The 24452-nt window shown below is 41.6% G+C and overlaps 1 protein-coding gene across 1 annotated transcript in view; it reads right to left on the bottom strand.

The window, feature by feature from the left end:
* PRKCI (protein kinase C iota) overlaps positions 1-20178 on the bottom strand; it is an 82168-nt gene extending 61990 nt beyond the window's left edge. The window contains exons 1-2 of the mRNA XM_021669515.2: positions 20078-20178; positions 6894-7015 (exon numbers count right to left, since the gene is read on the bottom strand). Of these exons, the coding sequence (XP_021525190.1) occupies positions 6894-7015; positions 20078-20178 (223 nt within the window). The remainder of the gene's footprint in view (positions 1-6893; positions 7016-20077) is intronic.
* Between the last annotated feature and the right edge of the window lie 4274 nt (positions 20179-24452).

The following is a 24452-nucleotide window of genomic DNA, read 5'->3' as shown; positions in this document are numbered from 1 at the left end:
AAAACTCATCAAACTGTAAAGTTTTAATATGTATAACTTATTATATGTCAATTATACCTCAATAAATCTATTTTTAAGTGAAGTTAAAAACATGAATAATTTGTCACCAGCAAAACTTTTCTATAAGAAATGTTAAAGAAGCTGGGCACAGTGGCTCACGCCTATAATCCCAGCACTTTGGGAGGCCGAGGCAGATGGATCACCTGAGGTCAGAAGATCGAGACCAGCCTGGTCAACATGGTGAAACCCCATCTCCACCAAAAATACAAAAATTAGCCAGGCATTGGCAGGTGCCTGTAATCCCAGCTACTTGGGAGACTGAGACAGGAGGATCCCGTGAACCCAGGAGGTGGAGGTTGCAGTGAGCTGAGATCACACCACAGCACTCCAGCTTGGGTGACAGAGCAAGACTCCATCTCAAAACAAAACAAAAGAAGAAATGTTAAAGGAAGTTCTTCAAACAGAAGGAAAACTATGTCAATTACAAAACTAGATATTCTTTGAGGTCCCTTGCTTTTCTTTTCTAATTACTGTTAATTTTTTCTTTTCTTGTCTTTTCTGTGGCCCAGGCTAGAGTGCAGTGGTGTGATCTTGGCTCACTGCAGCCTCAACCTCCTAGGCTAAGCAATCCTCCTGCCTCAGCCTCCCAAAGTAGCTCAAGCCACCACACTTGGCTAATCATCTTTTTTTTAATTATTTTTTGTAGAGATAGGCCTTGCTGGTGCAGAGGCTGGTCTGAACTCCTGGCTTCAGGTAATCCTCCAGCCTCAGCCTCCCAAAGTGCTGGGATTACAGGCAAGAGCCACTATGCCTGGCTGCTAATATTAATTTTTCATTTCTTTCAGGCTTAAAGCCATAATACTGCTATCTAAATAGGAGAAATACCACTGACTACACATTCAGCCAAAGAGTTGGCTGAATTCAACTCCTGGCGAAGGCCTCTCTCTCTTTCTCTAAAAACAAAGGTGAACTACACTGTAGCATTATTCTGCATTACTCACAATAGCTAAGATACAGAAACAACTGAAATGCCCATCAATGGATAAACAGATACAATAAATATGGCATATAGACACAATGGAATACTACTCAGCCTCAAAAAAGCAGAAAATTCTGTCATATTCAACAACATGGATAAGCCTAGAGGACATTATGTTAAATGAAATAAGCATAAGCCAGGCATACAAAGGCAAATGCCACATGATACGTGGAACCTAAAAAGGCTGAACTCACACAAGCAGAGAGTACCAGAGGCTGGAGGCAGTGGGTTAGACAGAGGAAGGAGAGGTGCCAGTTAAAGGAAACAAGGTTGTGGTCAGACAGGAGTAGTAAGTTCTGGTGATCTATTGCACAACGTGGTGACTACAATTCATGATAATGTATTATGCATTTCAAAGTAACAAAAAGAGTGGATTTTAAATGTTCTCACCACAAAGAAATAAGTATTTGAGGTAATAGATGTATTAATTAGCCTGATTTTTTCATTCCAGAACATATACGTGTATCGAAATGTCACACTGTATCCCATAAACATATAGTTAGTATCTCTCAATTAAAAATAAAAAGTATGAACTGAAAACTCACATTTGTTTAAAAAAACAAAGAAAAAAGACACAGTTGTCATTCCCTGTCCCACACTCTTTTGTTACACAAGAATTTATGAGAAAGAAGAGTGTGGCATTATGGTCACAAAATTACTAGTCCTTCTAACATGTTCAGTTAGATTCACCAAACCAGTTTTTCCACGGTAAAACAAATCACTAAGACTGGTTTTGAGTACAAGGAAAAAGCGCCGTTGTCTTAAATCTCTTTACACGGATGAAGTAAGCTTACGATCTTGACTTGCTCCAACACAAAATTCCAACAATTAAATGTTTGGCTTGAGGAACAGTACTTCTCCTATGCCAGAGAAATCAAATGACTGTCCTGTCTTTGATCCTAGACAATTTTTTTTTCTCCAGCTCAGACCGACAAGTCCCAATGCCTACATGATTAGAGACAAAGGTGACAAAATTACAACTGAAAAATAATTGAAAGTAACTTAAAAATAATTACTGTTGGCTCTGTATGTCTACAATTAAGAAAAGCTTGGTATCAGAATTAAGCAAGGTAAGAAGGATCACATGGGAATCAACAGACCTTAATGAAAAATTTAACCTTTTACTTGAACAAGACAAAGCCTACAGCTTCATAGCTTTCCGCAGAAAATCAGGAAACTTAATAGCTACTTAGGGAGAAAGCATTATGAAATGCATTATCATTAGACTGTTTGATCAGAAAGTTAATTTACTATGTGCGTCTGTTAATTAAAATATGCTACTTTAAGAAAAAAAAAGAATAAACAGTAACTGCCAATGCTTGTCTTCAATAACTGAAATAAAATTAAAACAGGGAAAGGCTTGATGCTAGCCTTCTGTATAACTCAGAAACATATTTATACACATGTACCTTTTTTTTGGAGATAGGGTCTTGCTTTGTTACCTAGGTTGGAGTGCAGTGGCACAATCAGGGCTCACTGCAGCCTCGATCTCCCATGCTCAAGCAATCCTCCCACCTACTTTTCGAGTAGCTGAGACTATAGGTGCGTGCCATCATGCCCAGCTAATTTTTAAAAACTTTTTTTGTAGGGATAGGGCCTCACTATCTCACTATGTTGCCCAGACTGGTCTCAAACTTCTGGGCTCACAGGATTCTCCTGCCTTGGCCTCCCAAAATGCTAAGATTACAAGCATAAGCCACTGCACCCAGACACAAATATTTTTTATTTCATACCGCTCTAGCCACTGGAGCTCCAATGTGAATGAAACAGACAAGATCTCTGCTCTCATGGAGCTTACATTCTACCATACCAAAAAAAAAAAAAAAAACACAAAAAAGAAAACACACACACACGAGAAAAAACAGGAGAAGAAGATACAAAGTGAATGAAGACAAGGCTTCTCGGAGGACACGACATTTGAGTTAAAACCCAAATGACGAGAGACAGCCAGGTGACAATCCGGGAACAGCACTCTCCAGGCAAGGGTAATACAAAGGTATTATAAAAATGTTTAATGGACTATTGCTAAACTAAGTACTTCTAATAAAACACATTATCCAGTGATTCCCACGTGTGCTGCAGTCTGAAAATCATTGACTGAAAAAAACTAATCAGCAAATAAATGGTATGAAATGATCAGGACATTATCAAAATGAGAATAATATTCATTTATAAGAAGCATTTTACTGAATGCTAAGCGTAAGTTGCACACAATGCTAAATTACAGTCTCATTTTCTGGCTGAAGACATACTGTGAGATATTCATGACATTTACAAGTAACCATATTTAAACCATCCTTGTGATGGAGTAGGTCAAAAAGTAGTTAAACAGATGAAGATAACCTTCCTTTTAATGCAAAATTTAAAATACCAAGCTAGCATTTAGCTTATCGATCTTTAAAAACGTTAACGATTCATAATATCTGACGTTGGTAAGGGCAAGAATAAAGAAATCCCCTCATTCAATGTAGTTGTGTGAAAAACTAATTTAATTTGTTTAACTGACAAAAATTATATTTATGATATATAACGTGATTTTTGTTTTGTCTTGTTTTTTGAGACGGAGTCTCGCTCTGTAGCCCAGGCTGGAGTGCAATGGCACAATCTCAGCTCACTGTAACCTCCACTTCCCGGGTCCTGGTCCAAGCAATCTCCTGCCTCAGCCTCCTGAGCGGCTGGAATCACAGGCGCGCACGACCATGCCCAGCTAATTTTTGTATTTTTAGTAGAGACGGGGTTTCACCATGTTGGCCAGGCTGGTCTTAAATTCCTGACCTCGTGATCCACCACCTCGGCCTCCAAAGTGCTGGGATTACAGGCGTGAGCCACCACACCCAGCCCCATGTAATTTTTTTTTGAAGGCCATGGAGGGTCAAAATGGGTGGCACTGGGCGCCAAGCTCCCCATGCCCACCAGGACTGCAAAATATCAGCTGTATGTCATTTGTCACGTTAATAAATAACTTATAGAAGGCTATATACTAAGTTATTCTCTTACACCTGGGATTGGTGAGGGAGGAGAGAGAAAAAAGGAAACATAAGAGGCTTCTTTTTACATTTCATAAATTTCTGTACTACTTTTTTCCTGAACAGTGGACATGAATTACTTCAGAAAGACTGTTTTAAAAAATGAGAATGTGTTTGCGTTTACCTACAGCTTGGAGCCTCAATAATGACTTTCCAGCGCTCTTTAGATCAGGGAAGATAGAAATGGCCCCAAATATTGAGCTGAATATTATAATGACATTCCTTAAAATGAAATTCTATTTGTAGGCCAGGTGCGGTGGCTCACAATTATAATCCCAGCACTTAGAAGGCCAGGTAGGTGGATAACAAGGTCAGGAGTTCAAGACCAGCCTGGCCAACATGGTGAAACCCCATCTCTACTAAAAATACAAAAATTAGCCAGGCATGGGGGCAGGTGCCTGTAATCCCAGCTACTCGGGAGGCTGAGGCAGGAGAATCACTTGAACCCGAGAAGCGGAGGTTGCAGTGAGCTGAGATTGTGCCATTCAGCCTGGGTGACAGAGCGAGACTCCATCAAATAAATAAATATTCTATTTGTATAACAATTGACAGAAAACAACTGTATAAAAGTAATATAACTAGGGTAGCTTCTTTTTTGAAATTTCTTTATTTCCATAGGTTTTTAGAGAGCAAGTGATGTTTGGTTATATGAGTAAGTTTTTTTTTTTTTTTTTTTTTTTGAGACAGAGTTTCGCTCTTGTTACCCAGGCTGGAGTGCAATGACGCGATCTCGGCTCACCGCAACCTCTGCCTCCTGGGTTCAAGCAATTCTCCTGCCTCAGCTTCCCGAGTAGCTGGGACTACAGGCGTGCGCCACCATGCCCAGCTAATTTTTGTATTTTTAGTAGAGACGGGGTTTCACCTTGCTGACCAGGATGGTCTCGATCTCTTAACCTCGTGATCCACCCACCTCAGCCTCCTAAAGTGCTGGGATTATAGGCGTGAGCCACCATGCCCAGCCTATGAGTAAATTCTTTAGTGGTGACTTCTGAGATTTTGGTGCACCTATCACCTGAGCAGCGTATGTTGTACCCAATATGTAGGCCTTTACCCCTCACTCCCAACCCACTCTTTCTGTAAGGTACCTTTTAACTAGACATCAGCAACAGTCCGTCATGTAAAATAAAATCTAACGTGATTTGCAAAGCTCTTGGGGACCTAGTCTCATGCTTCTCAAACACATTTCTGTATTCATACAGCTCACCTGTGGATCCTGTTAAACTGTAGACCAATTCAGTCATGTGCAATGGGACCTAAGAGTCCTCATTTCTAGTAAGTTCAGCAGATCATACTTTGAGTTGCAAGGATCTAGCCCAAGTTCATGCCTTACTACTCCCCACTCTTCAGATAGAGTGAATTACTGCTTCTCACTCACCATGTTTTTCACCTTTCTGTGCCTTTCTATATATTCTTCTTTAGCCTATACGGTTTTCTCCTCACCTCCTCTACCCCAAAAGCTCTTACTCAGCACAGGTGTAGTCAAACATCGCACATGTATTACAGATGCGTCTTCTTTTGCATTCCTCAAGGTCTCTATGCATTTATGTTCCAGAATTTATCACATTTGTTACACATGTGTCCATCTCCCTATCAGACTCTGGGTTTGAGGATAGAAAATGTCTGTCCTCAGCACAAAGATATTTGCTTCTTTTTTTTTTTTTTTTTTGAGACAGAGTCTTGTTTTGCTTGCTTTGTTGCCGGAGTGCAGTGGCGCAATCAGGGCCCATCTTCCAGGCTGAAGCAATCCTCCCACCTCAGCCTCCCAAGTAGCTGGGACAACAGGTGCACGCTACCATACCCAGCTAAATTTGAAAAACTTTTTGTAGAGACACGGTCTCACAATGTTGCCCAGGCTGGTTTCAAACTCCTGACCTCAAGCGATCTTTCCACCTCAGGCCTCTAAAGTGCTAGGATTACAGGTCTAAGCCTACATATTTGATAAATGTCTTCTGAGTACAAGTCACTGAGGTATCAGGTTTCTGCCACCACTTTGAAATAATGACTGTCAAAATCACTTTCATTCCATATTTTCTTTAAGGTAATATTTAGATTAAAAACAGGTAATCTCTTAAATTAAAATAGAAGACAACACATATTCAAAATTAAAGTGAAGTGGGGGGCGGGTGTAGTGGCCCACTTTGGGAGGCCTAGGTGGGTAGATCACTTGAGACCAGGAGTTCAAGACCAGTCTGGGCAACATGGCAAAACCCTGCCTCTACTAAAAATACAAAAATTATCTGGGTGTGGTGGTGCACTCCTGGAATCCCACCCAGCTACTTGGGAGGCTGAGGCACAAGAATTGCTTGAACCTGGGAGGCAGAGGTTGCAGTAAGCAGATATCATGTCACTACACTCCAGCCTGGGTGACAGAGCAAGAGTCTGTCTCAAAAAAAATTAAAAAATAAAGTGAAGCTAAATGCAATGGCTCATGTTTGTAATCCCAGTACTTTGGGAGATCAAAGTGGGAAGATCACTTGAGGCCAGGAGTTGGAGACCAGCCTGGACTTAGCAAGACCCTGGCTCTAAAAATTAAAAAAAAAAAAATTAATTCAAAGAAAAAACAAAATTAAAATGTCACACTATTTGATGAGATGCTTACCTTATGCTTAAAAAAAGTCAAGTTAATTTCACATCATTTTGGCATAAAAGAGGCAAAACAAATACTGTACTCTTCAGTATTCTTTTAAGTACTTAAAGAAAAAGGACAGCATCAAATTTCTAATATTCTTTCCCCTTAAATTTATTAGGACTCTTATTTTTTAGAACAAATGATAGAATAAGATCTTAAATCAAATGCTTACACAGGCAGCTCTCTCTTTACCACTCACCTTCCTCATCTATCCATTTCATGGTGAAGAGCTGTTCATTGTCAAAAGAACACATGTCTCGAACCTCACTGCAAAGGCCCTCAAAGGAGATGGAAGGTTCAAAATGTGTTATCATGATATCCCTGAAAAAGAAAAGGAGTTCTAAGTTTGAAAATGATTAAAAATAATAATGCTGTATATATTACTGAATGCTTGACAATCTGATGAACTTAGACAATTTTGTGTGTGCATCAACATGCATTGCTTCCAGTAAACGATTTCAGTAAAGTAAAAGTTAAAATATCAACCTGGGCACAGTGGCTCATGCACTTTGGGAGGCTGAGCTGGGCGGATCACTTTAGCCCAGGAGCTCGAGACTAGCCTGGGCAACATGGTAAAACCCCGTCTCTACTAAAAAAATTAGCTGGAGGCTGAGGTGGGCAGAGGTTACAGTGAGCTGAGATCACACCACTGCACTCCAGCCTGGGAAACAGAGGTAACTGTGTCTCAAAAAATAAATAAATAAAAATAAAACAAACAAACAAAAATACATATACAAACACATACATAATTATACTGTTTTAAATAGTTTTAAAAAATAAAAATAGGGCCAGCACAGTGGCTCACACCTGTAATCCCAGCACTTCGGGAGGCCAAGGTGGGTGGATTACCTGAGGTCGGGAGTTTGAGACAAGCCCGACCAACATGGTGAAATCTCGTATCTACTAAAAGTGCAAGAATTATCCAGGCATGATGGCACATGCCTGTATTCCCACCCACTTGGGAAGCTGAGACACGAGAAGTGCTTGAACCTGGGAGGCAGAGGTTGTGGTAAGCAGAGATCATGCCACTGCCTGGGTGACAGAGTGATACTCCATCTCCAAAAAAAAAAAAAAAAAAAAAAAAAGAAAGAAAGAAAATAGCTTATCTTAAAGACAAAAGAGAACCTCTTGCTTTAAAGCAACCTTTCTTTCAAAGAACCCTCAAGTTTATTAGTATGAGGACATAGGGTTGAGAGAATGTATTCTGGAATTAAATTATTATTATTAGAAGAAAATTCCATAGAATTTCTCTGTCAAAGAATAAGTAAGTGTAGGAGTCTCCTCTCTTGGCTTTGGAGCCCCCCTCCCTCTGTCTCTGTACAGGGGAGCTTCTTCTTTCTTCTCTCTTCTTTCTTGCTTATTAAACTCTCTGCTCCTTAAAACCACTCCAAGTGTGTCCTTGCCGTTTTATCCAATTCGCAGGAGACAGGAGCCCTGGTGCTCCTCCACTCATCGGAGCCGTAACAGTGCCATCTTCAGGGCAGAGACCAAGCGCTCTCCAGACAACATACCTGCTCAGCCCTGATCTTGGACTTACAGCCTCCACAACAGACTCTGCTCCGCTATGAACTTAGGAGATAAAGGAAAAACGTGGTTTTCTTTTTCCAACTAGAAGCTGGATATCCTAAGTGATTCGTTAGAGCAATATGTTTGGTTTTCTCTGTCTGGTTCCAAGTTGAAAGTAGGAACAACAACACAAGGAAGCCTGCCATTTTTGACCACGTCCTGATCTCTGCGCTGAGCGCCGCCTAGCTGGGGGTCAGGGTTCTGTTACCATCTGTGCTCTGTTCACTGTCTGCTTGAATATTCTGTCTCTCTATAGAGGAGAAAAACAATAACCTTCATTATCGGAAACCTCATTCTAAGTTTACTTTTCTGTCTCGGTGTACTTGTACAAATCACTTAGCTTTTTAAATATACAACTATGTTTTCTCACTAAGTAGCAACAGAAGCAATATTTTTGCTAGGCTTGAGCTGCTTACTATTAAAAAAATTATACTTACATTTTTACAATAAAACCTAATTTTAGGCTCAGATGCACATACAACTTAATATTTGTATTACAAAATTAATGTTTATTTATAATATATGAACATGTTCTTTTTAAAAAATAGAGAATGTGATGGATTAATCTGATGTTCTTTTTGATAATCACCCCTGGTTTTAAGAATATAACCGTCTAGAGAAAATAACTAATAGAGCCCATTGTATATTACCTAGAACTCACTGTATGCCAGGCAATTTTCTGACAACTTGATGGGGTCGGTACTATTTTTATTCCTATTTTGCACATGAGGAAACTGATGGAGAGAGAGGTTTTCACACAGCTCACCGAGTCACTAGCTAGTAAGTAGTAGAGCCAGGATTCAAATTCAGGGGAAAAAAAGCACCTGCGACGCTTCATGCCGCTTTCTGATCACCCCCTTACGCTCTAAGAGTAACCACCAGCCACAACATTCACTGTGCCTCTTTCTGTATTTATATAATTTCATATAAAATGTGTTTGTACATGGAAAAAAAATAAGTGTAAAATTATATCTCTTAAAGGGAAAAATTAGTATCACTGGATATCACCAAAATGTAACTTCCTTATCGAAGTCCACATTTAAAATGAACATATATGTAAACATATTTGTAAACAACAGGGCTTTTTCATAAATTTCACTTTTCAAAAGCTAAAAAATATTTCTCAGAACATACAAATACTTTTTTATTTTAGAGTTTCACTCTTCTTGCCCAGGCTGGAGTGCAATGGCACTATCTCAGCTCACTACAATCTCTGCCTTCTGGGTTCAAGCGATTCTCCTGCTTCAGCCTTCCGAGTAGCTGGAATTACAGGCATGCGCCACCACGCCCAGCTAATTTTTTGTATTTTTAGTAGCGATGGGGTTTCTTCATGTTGGTCAGGCTGGTCTTGAACTCCCAACCTAGGTGATCTGCCCGGGTTGGCCTCCCAAAGTGCTGGGATTACAAGCATGAATCACCATGCTCGGCCCATACAAACACTTTTAAAACATCTGTGTAATCCTTAAAAAGTGTAAGTATAAGGCGGACACAGTGGCTCATACCTGTAATCCCAGCACTTTGGCAGGCCAAGGAGGGCAGATCACTTGAGGTCAGGAGTTCAAGACCAGCCTGGCCAACATGGTGAAACCCCGACTCTACTAAAGATACAAAAATTAGCATGATGGTGGGCGCCTGTAATCCCAGCTACCTGGGAGGCTGAGGCAGGATAATTGCTTGAACCTGGGAGGCGGAGTTTCGCAGTGAGCTGAGATCAAGTCACCGCACTCCAGCCTGGGCGATAAAGTGAGAGTCCGTTCCAAAAAAAAAAAGTGTAAGTACAGACACCCATAAGAGACACAATGAAGGAGTTATGCCTTATCAACTACCACTCCTTAAGTTCCAGGCACTGAAACATTCAAGGGAGTTTTACATAAACACTTCTCTCAGGAATTTCGAAAGCACTATCTTCATCACACTCCACAATCACCAGATCCTTGTCACGGTGCCAAAGCTAAAACTAAACTGCAAAATAAAGATACATTACATTCTAAAGGTATCAAGCAAATTATGCACGAATGATGTTTTTTCTGGTTTAGCGCCAGCAATAGCATAAATGATTTTACCACTGATCTTCAACAAAATACAGTCTGCTTTCTCACAGAATCCCAAAGTGGCAAATTTAGATATGGTTTTCGCTGAATTTTTTGTGAAGCATTTTTAATTTTGCTATTGGGCTTCAGAAGACAAACTGCTTTCAATGTGCCTATATTCTAAAATATAGAATCTATTATAAAGTTTTTCCTTAGGACTAATAATTGCTTTTAAAAATAAATCCCCAAAAGAATCACATTCAGTCCTTCTGTTACCTCAATGTAAGCTTTTCTCCTAAATTAAATACAGTCTGTTCAAAAAAAAAATTCATTTGCAATAACCATTATAATAATTGGTTTAGGTAGGATTATCTATGAATGGTAAGACCATTGGGCAAAATGTTTTTGGAGGACTGAGTACTCATATAACCTCAAAGTATCACCCCCCCGCCCCGATTATTAATTATAACAGAAGGCATAAAGCAATTTTCATGTTTTAATAATCAAGAAGATAGTGAATTCAAAAATAACAATTGTGAAATAAGAATTTGACGATAAAGCAAAAAAGCAATGTTATAAAGCCCTGTCAACGGAGTAAGGGGAAAAGAGAAATCTCTTTGAAGGTTAAGGTCCAGTTTCGGCTGGGCAAGGTAGCTTGCACCTGTAATCCCACCTACTCACAATGCTGAGGTAGGAGGATCGCTTCAGGAGTTTAAGACAAGCCTGAGTGGCAGAGCAAGATCCTGTCTCTAAAAAAATTTTTCTAATTAGATGGGCATGGTGTAACCCCAGCTACTCAGGGGGATCATTTGAGACCAGGAGTTCAAGGCTGCAGTGAGCCATAATCAAGCCACTGGACTTCAGCTTGAGCGACAGAGCAAGAGTGTCTCTAAAAGAAAACACACCTAGCTTTGTATTGTGGATTACTAAGTCTCAATGTTATCATCTGTAAAATGGAGATAACGATATCTGCCTCTGAGTATTAGCAGTAAGACTAAATAAAAATAAATGCAGCTTGAGCCTGAGAGGTTGAGGCTGCAGTGAGCGAGCTGTGACTACGTCACTGCACTCTAGAGCCTGGGTGACGAAGGAAGACACTGACTCAAAAAATAAAAAATAAATGAGTCCAGCCAGGCGAAGTGGCTCATGCCATAATCCCAGCACTTTGAAAGGCCAATGTGGGAGGATAGCTTGGGCACAGGAGTTCAAGACCCATCTGGGCAACATAGAGAGACCTCGTCTCTATAAAAAAAATAAAAAATTAGCCAGACATGGTGGTACATACCTATAGTCCCAGCTACCTGGGAGGTTGCAGCAGGAGGATTGCTTGAGCCTGGGCAGTTGAGGCTGCAGTGAGCCGTGATTACACCACTGTACTCAGCCTGGGTGACAGAGTAGGACGGTTTCTCCAAAAAAAAAAAAAAAAATTGCAAAATACTTATCACAGTTCTTTTTCTTTTGTTCCATTGTTTTTAGTCAAGATTTTTTATATTTAGTATATAACAGTTACCATTTCAAATCAGTGGTGAAAAGACAATCTGCCCAATAATGGTATTAGAATAAATTTTGGAAAAAAAAAAAGGTTGTGTCAGTAAATTATAAATGAATAAATTCACTGAAAAGATAATCACTTTAAAAGTTTCATAATAGGCCAGGCGCAGTGGCTCACACCTATAATCCCAGCACTTTGAGAGGCTGAGGTGGATTAATCACTTGAGGTCAGGAGTTTGAGACCAGCCTGGCCAACATGGTGAAACCCAGTCTCTACTAAAAATACAAAAAATTAGCTGGGTATGGTAGCACATGCCTGTAATCCCAGCTACTTGGGAGAGTCACTTGAACCCGGAGGAAGAGACTGCAGTGAGCCAAGACTGTGCCACTGCACTCCAGCCTGGACCACACAGCAAGACTCTGTCTCAAAAAACAAACAAACAAAAATTAGCCAGGTGTTGTGGCATGCGCCTATAATCCCAGCTACTTAGGAGGCTGAGGCAGGAGAACTGTTTCAACCCAAGAGGCGGAGGTTGCGGTGAGCCTTCTTCATGCCACTGCACTCCAGCCTGGGCAACAAAGCAAGACTTCGTCTCAAAAATAATAAGTTGCATAATAGAAGAAAAATAAGAGTATTTTTAGATGAAAAACACATCCACCTAAGACAGCATGTCCAGAAGCCATTAAGGAAATTTTTAAAAAGGACAGATTTAATTACATAAAAATGAAAAACTCCAGCCTAGCAACAGGTTGGAGAAAAGCTGGCGACTTTAACAAAATGTCAATGTTCTGTCAACAAATTAATAAGAAAAATAATACAATAGAAAATGGGTAAAATATGAAAAAACAATTGAGAAAAATACAAATTATCATTAATATATAAAAAGATACTTGTAAAAAGTTTCCATTTTTTGCCAATCCAATTGTCAAAAATTTTAAAGACAGATAACATGCAATGGGAAGACGAGGAAGAGGCTTCACTAGTCCTGTTGTTAAGAATATAAATAAGGCCGGGCGCGGTGGCTCACGCCTGCAATCCAAGCACTTTGGAGGCCAAGGTGGGCGGATCACCTGAGGTCAGGAGTTCAAGACCAGCCTGACCAACATGGTGAAACCCCATCTTAACAACAACAACAAAAGAATATAAATTAAGCTCTTCTGGGAAACAGTATCGAGTTTCAAGATAGGCATATCTTTGACCATATTTGCAAGAACATATATTAAATATAAGGATGCTCCTTCAACATTATTTTAAATAGTGAGATGATGAAGACAACTTTAAATGTTCCTCAATCCAAAAGAAGATTAAACATATTATGGTGGCTGGGTGCAATGGCTCATGCCTGTAATTCCTACACTTTGGGAGGCCGAGGCAGGAGGATCTCTTGAGCACAGAAGCTTGAGACTAGCCCTGTTTCTACAAAATATTTTTAAAAATTAGCTCAGCCTGGTGGCGTGTCCCTGTAACTGTTCTGCTCAGGAGGCTGACGTGAAAGGACTGCTTGAACCCGGGGTGGCTGAGGATGCAGACAGCCTAGATCATGCAACTACACTCCAGCCTAGGCAACAGAATGAGACTGTCTCTTAAAAAAAACAACTTTAGAACACTATATACCAAATATAAAGAGGTCTCTCTGTCTACCATGGCACGGAAAGATGACCACAATTTTTAAAATCAAGTTGCAGATGCATGTATAGAAATATGAACTCATCAATTAGAAAACTACAAAAGGGTATGTCTATATGTGTACGCACATACATACCTATACTTATAAATATACCGATATGATATAGAATATCCCAAACCATTAATGATGGCTAACCCTAGAAAGTAGGAGCGAAACAGCCATAAAAAAAGAATGAAAAGACATCTTCTACAGCAGCACGGATGGAACTGAAGGCCATTATCCCTAGCGAAAGAAATCAGAAACACAAAGCCAGACACCACATATTCTCACTTATAAGTGAGAGCTAAACAACGGGTACACATGGACATAAAGAGGGAAGTAACAGGCGCTGCAGATTACAAAGGTGGGGGCAGGGTGAGGGTTAAAATATACCTATAGGGTACAGGGTGAGGTAATTTTCTAGGTGTTACCGTTCACTGTTCAGGAGATGGGTATAGTGAACACCCAGACCTCACCACTACATGATATCAGCACCTAAGAAAGAAAGAAGTCTGCACTTGTACCCTTTAAATATATAAAAATAAAAATGAACTAACAAAGTGGGAGTGAGAGACTACAGGGGAACTTTCTACTTTATTTTTATTTTTTAGAGACAGGGTCTCATTTTGTTGCCCAGGCTGGAGCGCAGTGGTTCAATCACAGCTCACTGCAGCCTGGACTTCCTGGTCTCAGGTGATCCTCCCTCACCCTCCTGAGTAGCTAGGACTGCAAGCTAATTTTTTTGTAGAGATAGGGTTTCACCCTGTTCAGCCCAGGCTGTTCTCCAATTCCTGGGCTCAAGCGATTCACCTGCCCTGGCCTCCCACAGTGTTGGAATTACAGGCATGAACCACCACACCCAACCTCTTTCTGTATTTAAAATGTAGTTTTAGTGTCTTGCCTTTGGGCTCTGCATTTGGCCACTGGTGGCATTTTTGTTTCTATTATCATTCTCAGCCACATTCCTATACAGGTTAGGTGTCACGCACAATGCCTGCAACTTGTTCAGGTCTTTCTGGACATTCCCACCTGAATACCTCACAAGCACCTAGAACTCAAAACTCAGTGAAGTGTTTCATGCGATGAATTAACTTCCCCCACAAATCTCTCCGACATTCCCCAGTCTCTCTTAAACATATGAGTTAAAGAAACCTGTGAGTTGTCCAACTCTCATCACTCCAACAGGCAATCTTTAATTCTACTGATATTACCGCTTAAAATTTCCAGTGAATCCATATACTCTTTTCTATCTCCTTAAAATCTCTCACCTGGGCTGCTTCAAAAGCCTCCAAATTAGTTTAACCCATCACCAATCTATCCCCCATACTAATTTCAAGTGTTATCTTTCTAAAATGCAAATCTGATCACATATTTCTCTTACTTAAAATTTTCTTCAGCCAGGTACGGTGGCTCATGCCTATAATCCCAGCACTTTGGGAGGCTGAGGCAGGCAGGTCACCTGAGGTCAGGAGTTCGAGACCAGCCTGACCAACACGGAGAAACCATGTCTCTACTAAAAATACAAAATTAGCCGGGCATGATGATGCACACTTGTAATCCCAGCTACTTGGGAGGCTGAGGCAGGAGAATTGATTGAACCTGGGAGGCGGAGGTTGCAGTGAGCCAAGATCGTGCCATTGCACTCCAGCCTGGGCAACAAGAGCAAAACACCGTTTCAAAAAAAAAAAATGTAATCAATGAGAAAAAGTCTGAACTCTGCAGTATGACATTCAAGGGTCTCCACAATCTAGCCCCTGTGAACTTTCCTAGCCTCATTTCTCATCAGTGCCCACTTCACACTTTATATCCTACTAAGGAATGAATGTAAGACTAACAACCAAACTGATCTTAATTCTCCAAACTTACCATGTGGTTGTTTAATGCCTATAACACCCACCAAACATCATTATTCACCAGGCAAACTCCTATTTATCCTTTAAAAGCCTCAGACATTTCTTCTAGGAAGACTTCCATCACCCTAAACTCCTCCCCAATATCCATTCCTGCAAATGCCTTACACGCAGACTTCAAATGTAACTGTTTATATTGTAACTCTAATATGTCTTTCCCTCAGCAAGTCTCTCAGTTCCTTAAAGGCAGAGACTTACCTACCTCTACACTCCCTGTGCCTGCGACAACATCACGTGCCTGGATTACAGTAGATGTTCAACAGTATTTACTAAACTCAGTTTGAATAATCTCTGTAATATTTGAAACCTTAAGCAAGACCAGAATTTTAAAAATTTATGTCTAAATTGGGCTTATTTCAATCACTAAAAAACAGACACTCAAGTTATAAAAGGGACGTGGGAGTTGCCCTTGTCAGAAAGCCACCATGAACAAAGGACCTCTGGGGAGGATTTTTCTGTACAGAGTTGCTTCTTTCCACTTTGCTTTCTCAGTTTCTGCCTCTCCACGTCTTTCATTTGCACATAGTCGGCTCTGGCCTCACCAGACTCTCCCTGCAACTCTTCAGCTTCAGTCCCCAGTGCTGACCAATTTCATCTCCACATTATCTCATTCAAACTTCTAAGGATTTTTTGTATTTGGTTTTGGTTTTTTGGCACCAGGCTAGCATGCTCTATTTTTTTTTCTCTCTCTGGCCAAGCTATGGATCAGCTGCCCTAGGGTTAGGTGCCGTGGCTGAAGCTCCAGGACCAATCAGCTAACATCCCCCTAACTCTCAATTCAAGATTCCTTTTGGATTTCCTCAGAACCATTACTAAAGTAGATTGCTAAAATAATCTTGCATTTCTTTCAAAAACAAGTCTTGCCAAGACTTGTTCACAGTGAGAAAAATCCTACACACGTCTTCACTGAACCAGCTATTTCAAATATGCAAAGAGCTAATCTTTTATTTCTGGATGTGCACAGAAGGAATCCTTTATTGTTATTCCTGCTGGACAGCAGTGGATTGAAAATAATGTTTACAAGCTTTCTGCAAAAATTTCTGTACATATATAATGTAAAGAAATGAGCAGTCCAGACGTTGCCCAAGTCTATCCCATAATATCAAGTAATTTTATACACGAATAAGCACATATATTGACAGTTCATCACTAACTAACAAAACCTGTTTCTCTTCCTCCAAACTAATACCACTAGGTAATGATTGAAGGCCACTCACTGAAAACCTTCCATACTAAGGAAAGATGGGTGCAGACCATAAGAAGGGCATCTAAGTAAGACTTGGTGTTCAATAAAATTAAATTTTCAGTGCTATTAATCTCCTGCTTAAAAACTAGAAATTAATTGGCTGGGCGCAGTGGCTCATGCCTGTAATCCCAGCACTTTGGAAGGCCAAGGCAGGTGGATCACTTGAGGTTAGGAGTTCAAGACCAACCTGGCCAACATAGTAAAAATTCGTCTTTACTAAAAATACAAATTAAAAAAAAGTTAGCCAGGCATGGTGACAGATGCCTGTAATCCCAACTACTCGGGAGGCAGAGTCAGGAGAATCACTTGAACCTGGGGGGTGGAGGTTGCAGTGAGCTAAGATCATGCCACTGCACTCCAGCCTGAGCTACAGAGCGAGACTTAACTCCAAATAAATAAATTAATTAAATTAAAAAAAAACTAGAAAATAATTAAATATTTATTAGAGAGATACCATGTTTTCACTAAGATCAAGTTTAACAGAATAACAACACTATACACATCTTTGAAAGGAGAGGGCTATTTATTCACTTAAAAATGCTGACTATTAAATGAGTCAACATTCACTGGAAAGAAATAGTATTAGAAAAGGGTAGGGGGCCGAGGTACAGTGGCTCACACCTGTAATCCCAGCACTTTGAGAGGCTGAGGTGGGAGGATCACTTGAGCCCAAGAGTTTGAGATCAGCCTGGGCAACACAGAGAGACTCTGTCTCTATTAAAAAAAAAAAAAAAAAAAAAAACGGCCAGGCGCAGTGGCTCACGCCTGTAATCCAAGCACTTTGGAGGCCAAGGCGGGCAGATCACCTGAGGTCGGGAGTTCAAGACCAGCCTGACCAACATGGTGAAACCCTGTCTTTAAAAAAAAAAAAGAAAAGGGTGGCGGGATAGAGGGAAAGCTATGTAATAATGGCCCTTCAGAAGATCGGAGAGAAAGAAAACTTTTTCAAATGCAGAATGTTCTTATATTTCTTGGTATACAGGAAGGATTTTCTATTTTAAAATCAGGTAGGTGTTCTAGTTAGCCAACCTGTTTATTAACTATGCTTGTCCATGACTCATTTTAGCTTCATCTATATTAATGAGCAGCTGACTATGTAATACCACAACCATCAGTTAAGGCTATATAAACACATAATCTTAACAGATCTCATTTCAGAGGACAGAAAGTTGGTACAGTTTAGAGTGCTGATGTTGTCTTTAAATGAGGCTTGAAATGAAGGTACCATTAGAAAGTTTCATTGAGCAAATACCAGTATACAATAGGCAAGAGGTTATTTGTGCCTCAGCAACATTTCACAGGTTTTAAAAAATAATGTTACCGCGGCCGGGCGCGGTGGCTCACGCCTGTAATCCAAGCACTTTGGAGGCCAAGGCGGGCAGATCACCTGAGGTCGGGAGTTCAAGACCAGCCTGACCAACATGGTGAAACTCCGTCTTAAAAAATATATAATAATAATAATGTTACCTTGAATGTCTTGAAAAAATTTTAGTAAAACACTAACAAAGCTGTATGTCCTTATTCTCTTCTTTTTAATAACTGGAGCAATAAGCCAAGAAAATTTGCTATCTAAATTCATGAAGTACAGCAAGACTTGGATTTCTTCTCAAAGGAGAAGCTTACGATAATTTTCATTTACCAACTAGGTCCATTTACGTGTGTCAAACTAATAAAAATGAGAAAATAGAAATAAGCACTAATTTCTTACCGTTCATAGACTCATTGGAGAAGATTATCTCAATTTAATAAGTCAAGAATTTATGTTACTGAAAGCCTTAGGGCCAGGCATAGTGGCTCATGCCTGTAATCCCAGCACTTTGGGAGGCCGACTCGAGCAAATCATTTGAGGCCAGGAGTTTGAGACCAGCCTGAACAACATGGTGAAACCATGTCTCTACTAAAAATACAAAAATTAGCTGGGCGTGGTGGCACGTGCCTATAATCCCAGCTACTAGGGAGTCTGAGGCAGGCGAATCGCTTAAACCTGGGAGGCGGAGGTTGCAGTGAGCCAAGATCGTGCCACTGCACTCCAGCCTGGATAACAGAGTAAGACCCTGTCTCAAAAACAAACAAAAATAAAATAAAATGATAAAGTGAAACATCTCACTCATCACATTACAGGTAAGGGTTTAAAAAAAAAAAGCAAAGGAAGCTTTTTTCTCACCTTGCAAAGTTCATGGCTGAACATCCTCAAGGCAAAATAGCTCTTGTGACAACTACAAACTTTTAAAAACTATCCACATATTCCTTGGTACTGATTTAAAATCAAAATCTTCTTAATCAATTTTAACTGTGTTTAAATATGAAGGTATCACACTGTCCAATATAACTCCCATACACTACCCCTGCACACTGTCACGCTAATAATAAACAGGCCAGAGACTTCATGGCAGCAAACTGGTAAGTCCTTACCTCAAATCAATATAACATTTAGGGGCTTCGATTTTCTTTGAAATCAAAACAAGAGAGGCAGTTAGAGTTTGCTGTCTTCGCTGATCCTCTCAGGAATGTAGAAGTATGCACTGCAATTTCAACCTGCACTGCTTGTTTTTTAAGCAATTTACTTGTACCTGGACAAGCAGTGAGGTGGGCCAAAGCAGCTGGGTTTTGTTACTTCTCACTCTCCAACCTTCACGGTCACACAGCTCACGTTTCTAATGCTCCTAAACATAATTATCTCAAAAAAATTTCAAAACGCAACTGAATTCAAAGGCAGGGGGGCACTCTGCGTCACTGATAGAAAATGATTTCACACAATGAACTTAAAACTGGGTTATTTCTTGTAACCACAGTAAGGGAGTGAAGATCAGAGAATTGAGAAGTGTGCCTAAGCTAGTCTCCTCACTTTGCAGTATCTCACCCTATCGGGTAGTTCTTGAAGCAACACTGAGAAAGAAAGGCTCAAAAATTTACTGAGACCTAAGTACCCAGTGCACGTCCCTGAAAACGCATCGACTTGACTCTTAAATACAGCCCTATGTCTAATATACTGGCAGCACAGATACACTTCGTGAACACAACAGCGATGAAGGTAAATCTAAGAGAACCAGAGGCGTTAGGCCTGCTGGTAACCAAAAGGGCCAGCTAACTGAAGCAGTCCCGTTTTCCCTGCCCACAGCAATCTGAGTTAACTAAGCCATCGTAACTTGGAATCCTCAACTCGCAACCTCAAATACACCCAGACTGTCGGATGTCAGGCCCCTAGGGAGCTCTCAGCAGGCGAGTCGCTCGTCACGCCAGGTGCACCCACTCTACCCCTAGGTTCCTCCACGGACCCTACTCTGGCCCGCGCACCACCACACCTGGGGCGCCCCCACTCCCGCGTCCCCTCGCTTCGCTCCCACCCCCATCACGCCGTCACTCACCCTGAGTCACCGGGGCCGCCCGCCCGCAGCCCCTCACCCCCCCCTCCGCCACACCGAGCGGAGCCGGCCCGGCCCCTCCCGCCCACCGCCCTGCCCCCGGAGACTCACCCGCGGTAGTACGCCTTCACCCGGACCTGGTGGGAATGGTCCCCGCCGCCGCCGCCTGCCACCGTGTGGGACATGGTGCTGCTGTCCCTCTGGGTCGGCATCTCCTCGCTCCCCCGCCTCAACGCCGGCGGCCGGGGGGCGGGGGGGCGCTCCGGACGCCGTGGGGGACTCCGCCGCCCGCGCCTGTCCGAGAGCTGCTGCCGTCCGCCCACCCACCTGCCCACCTCGCCGCAGCGCCGACCCAAGGGTCGCCTCGCCCGAGGAGCCGGAACCGCGTGGCTCCTCCCACTGCCCGTAGGCGCCGCCGCCTCCGCCGCCGCACGGGCCCAGGACAGCTCCCGCCTCGGTCCCTCCCACTTCGCTCGCTCCAAAGGCCCACATTCCGGGGTAGGGCGGGCGCAACCATCGAGCCGACTCAAGGAGCCTCGATGCCGGACTGAACCATCCTTACGGGGGCGGAGAAAGGGGACGGCGGAAATGGGAGACCCTGATCATGGCCTCAGCCACGCCCCGGAGGGGTGCGTTCACACGAGCTGGGATACAGACGTGAACAGCTCTAGTTCACTAGAAAGTCCCTTCCCTGCGGGGACAACGATGGGGACAAATTCTGCGACACCTCACCCTCGCCTCGTAACTTGGTCACGTCTGCGGTCGGCCGACTTGGCACCCGGGATAGATTTGCGTGCAGGTTTCTGGGACTTGGAGTCCTCATGGGATTCTGGGACTTGAGGTTCCCTGCGCCTGGGGTGCCGCGCCGTCCCGCTGCTGGAGTCTGTCTCCCCAGCGTGCTCCCTGGAGCTCTCGGCTTGGGCATCTGAAAATACTGGGAATGACTGGGCTTCCTCACGTTCTAGACTTTATTATCTGATGAAGTCTCCCTTTTATTTGCATAAATCGTCTAAATTATACATGCCTTTTTGGGGAACAAGAATTTGGTTACCTCCTCACTCAGCGTAACCTTTTTTATGGAAATAGTTTAATAACATATGTAACAAATATATTAAAGGAAGAAACTCAACCAGAAGATATGAAAAACCGATTTTTATTCTTTGGCGGCCCCCATGCCTAGGCACTTGTAGACTGCCTTTGCATGGGACAAGAGCATAAGGAATACTTACCCAGTCAATTCGGTCAATCCAAGGGCATTTCATTCTGTTAAAAATTGACTTACCAGGCCGGGCGCGGTGGCTCACGCCTGTAATCCCAGCACTTTAGGAGGTCGAGGCAGGCGGATCATCTGAGGTCGGGAGTTCGAGACCAGCCTGACCAACACGGAGAAACCCCGTCTCTAACTAACTAACTAACTAACTAAATAATTTTTTAAAAACACAGTTTGGGAGGCCGAAGCGGGCAGATCACGAGGTCAAGAGATCCAGACCATCCTGGCCAACATGATGAAACCCCGCCTCTACTAAAAATACAAAAAATTAGCCAGGCATGGTGGTGCGTGCCTGTAGTCCCAGCTACTCAGGACACTGAGGCAGGAGAATTGATTGAATTCGGAAAACGGAAGTTGCAGCGAACCCAGATTGTGCCACTACACTCCGGCCTGGTAATAGAGCGAGACTCTGTCTTAAATAAATAAATAAATAAAACTGGCTTACCAGGGATTAGAAAGAACGGTCCTTGTAGCCTGGTCTCTGACTTTCCTAGGGTCTTGGCTCTGACACATAATTTACACTGCAACTGCAGGTAGCGTGCATCCAGCCCCTGCAGCAGTCCTGGTGCTGAAAGAGTTGGAATGATCAAAGAAATAGCTTTCTTTACGGTGATAAAATAGGCTTGGGGAACTGAGTCATCAGTTATATGTGACACTTTAGCGTGGTACGACATCATCCAACTGCTACAAACTTAGATTATATGCTCTTACTAAAAATTACGCTTGAGTCAAGCAAAGTGCTGCATGTCTATAGTCCCAGCACTTGGAGAGACCGAGGCAGGAGGATCAATTGAGCCCAGGAGTTCAAGGCCAGTCTGGGCAACGTGGCAAGACCCCATCTCTTAAACAAGTGAACAAAAAAAATCCCCATTGAAAAACTTGGTATCAGGGTTTTCAGCAATTGGAGACCTGCATCAGCATGTTTACTGCGGAGCTATTAACTATGGAATATATAACGGAAAGTTTAGCATGCTTGAGACAAATTCGTAATGCTGCAGAAAAAAGAAATGTATGTCATATAGGGACTGAAAAATTATAGAGAAATGAAAGGTGAGACATGGGAAATGTTCTTAATCTTGATTCCTTAGCATTTGAGAAATCCTTCTTCGTCGACTTCATGGCATGCTTTGAAAGTGAGCATTGTTTCCAGAGGAGGCTTACTGCTTACTTTGTCAGCTATGAGAATCTGTACATATTGATAATTTGCATCAATACCACTTTATAAGTTTTCTTTCTCTAAAAGATGGGAGCTTTACTTGTGATTATCAGTGAAAGTATGATATTAAATTTTGTAATAGCTTTATTGAGATAGAGTTCACATGCCAGCTGGGTACAGTGACTCATGCCTGTAATCCCAGCACGTTGGGAGGCCAAGGCAGGTGGATCACTTGAGATCAGACGTTCTAGACCAGCCTGGCCAACAGGATGAAAACCTGGCTATACTAAAAATACAAAAATTAGCTGGGCATAGTGGCGGGTGCCTGTTATCCCAACTACTCTGGAGGCTGAGGCACGAGAATCGCTTGAGCCTGGGAGGTGGAGGTTGCAGTGAGCTGAGACCACACAACTGCACTCTAGTGAGACTCCATCCCTGGATAACACAATGCACAATGAGATTCTATCCCATTTTGTTTAAAAAAAGATAATTCACATACAATTACTCATTGAAAGTGTACAATTGGATAGTTTTTAGTATCTTCACAAAGTGGTGCAAACATCACCTCTATCTAAACCCAGAATATTTTCAGCACCCCGAAAGAAACTGCATATCCATTAGCAGTTACTCCCCACTGTCCTCAACCTCTAGCAACCAACAATGTCTTTTCTGTTGTTATGAATTTTTCTATTCTGAACATCCCTAGTAGATGGGACTACAGGCGTGCACCACCACACCCGGGTAATTTTTGTGTTTTTTGTAGTGCCAGGGTTTTGCCATGTTGTCCAGGCTGGTCTCGATCTGCTGGACTGAAGGCTGCCTGCCTCAGCCTCCCCAAGTGCTGAGATTACAAGTGTGAGCCCCTGCGCCCAGTGAGGTTTTCAGTTTTTGTCTTTTTAATGTCCTTGCCAGTACTTCTTATTTCCCACCTTCTTTATCATAACCATCCTAGTGGTTATGAAGTGGTATCTCATTATGGTTTTGATGTGAGTCTCCCTAATGACTAATGATGTTGGGTATTTTTTCATGTTTCTATTGGCCAGTTATACATCTTCTTGGAGAACTATTTATTCAGATCCTTTAGTCATTTTAAATTGGGTTGTCTTTTTTCATTGAGTTGTATGAGTTTCTCTCTTTTCTTTCTTTCTTTCTTTCTTTTTTTTTTTCCAAGACAGGATCTTGCTCTGTTGCACAGATTGTAGTGCATGGCATGATCACAGCTCTTCAACCACTGGGCTCAAGCGATCCTCCCACTTCAGCCTCCTGAGTAACTGGGCCCATAGGCATATGTTAGTACACCCAGCTAATGTTTAAAAAAATTTTGTAGAGACTAGGTCTTCCAATAATGTCAAAGCTGGTCTTCAACTCCTGGGCTCAAGTGATCTTCCCACCTTGGCCTCCCAAAGTGCTAAGATTACAGGTGTGACCCACCACGCCTGGCCAGAGTTCTTTATATATTCTGGAAGCACATCTCTTATTAGATTATTTGCAAATATTTTCTCCCACTCTCTGCATTATCTTTTCATATTTTTTAAATCTTTTCATATTTTTGATGGTATTATTCACAGCATAAACATTTTTAGTTTTGATGAGGTCAAATTTATCCATTTTCTTGTTGTCACTTACGGTTTTTGTTTGTTTTACTGTGTGCCAGACTATACGTCCCTTATGTTTTTGTGTCATGTCTAAGGTCATGAAGATTTATACCTATATTTCCTTCTAGAAATTTTCTAGTTTAAAAAAAAAGAAATTTTCTAGTTTAAACTCTTACTTTTTAGCTTATGATCCATTTTGGGTCAATTTTTGTGTGTAATGTAAGTGGTCCAAATTGATTTCTTTGTATGTGGATATTCAGTTATCCCACCACCATTTGTTTAAAAAAAAACTATTTTTCTCCAATTTAATTGTCTGAACCCTTGTCAAAAATGAAATGACCAAAATTTAAGGGTTTATTTCTGGAACTCAGTTCTATTCTAATGATTTATCTGTCTATCTTTCAACAATAATCACAGTGTCTTCATTACTGCGGTTTTTTAGTAACTTTTAAAACAGGGAAGTGT

The sequence above is a fragment of the Aotus nancymaae genome, unplaced genomic scaffold, assembly GCF_030222135.1.
Source record: "Aotus nancymaae isolate 86718 unplaced genomic scaffold, 86718_ANA_hifiasm-v0.15.2.pri h1tg000019l, whole genome shotgun sequence".
Lineage (NCBI taxonomy): Eukaryota > Metazoa > Chordata > Mammalia > Primates > Aotidae > Aotus > Aotus nancymaae.
The sequence above is the reverse complement of the archived record's forward strand: the minus strand, read 5'-3'. Positions and strand labels throughout refer to the sequence as shown.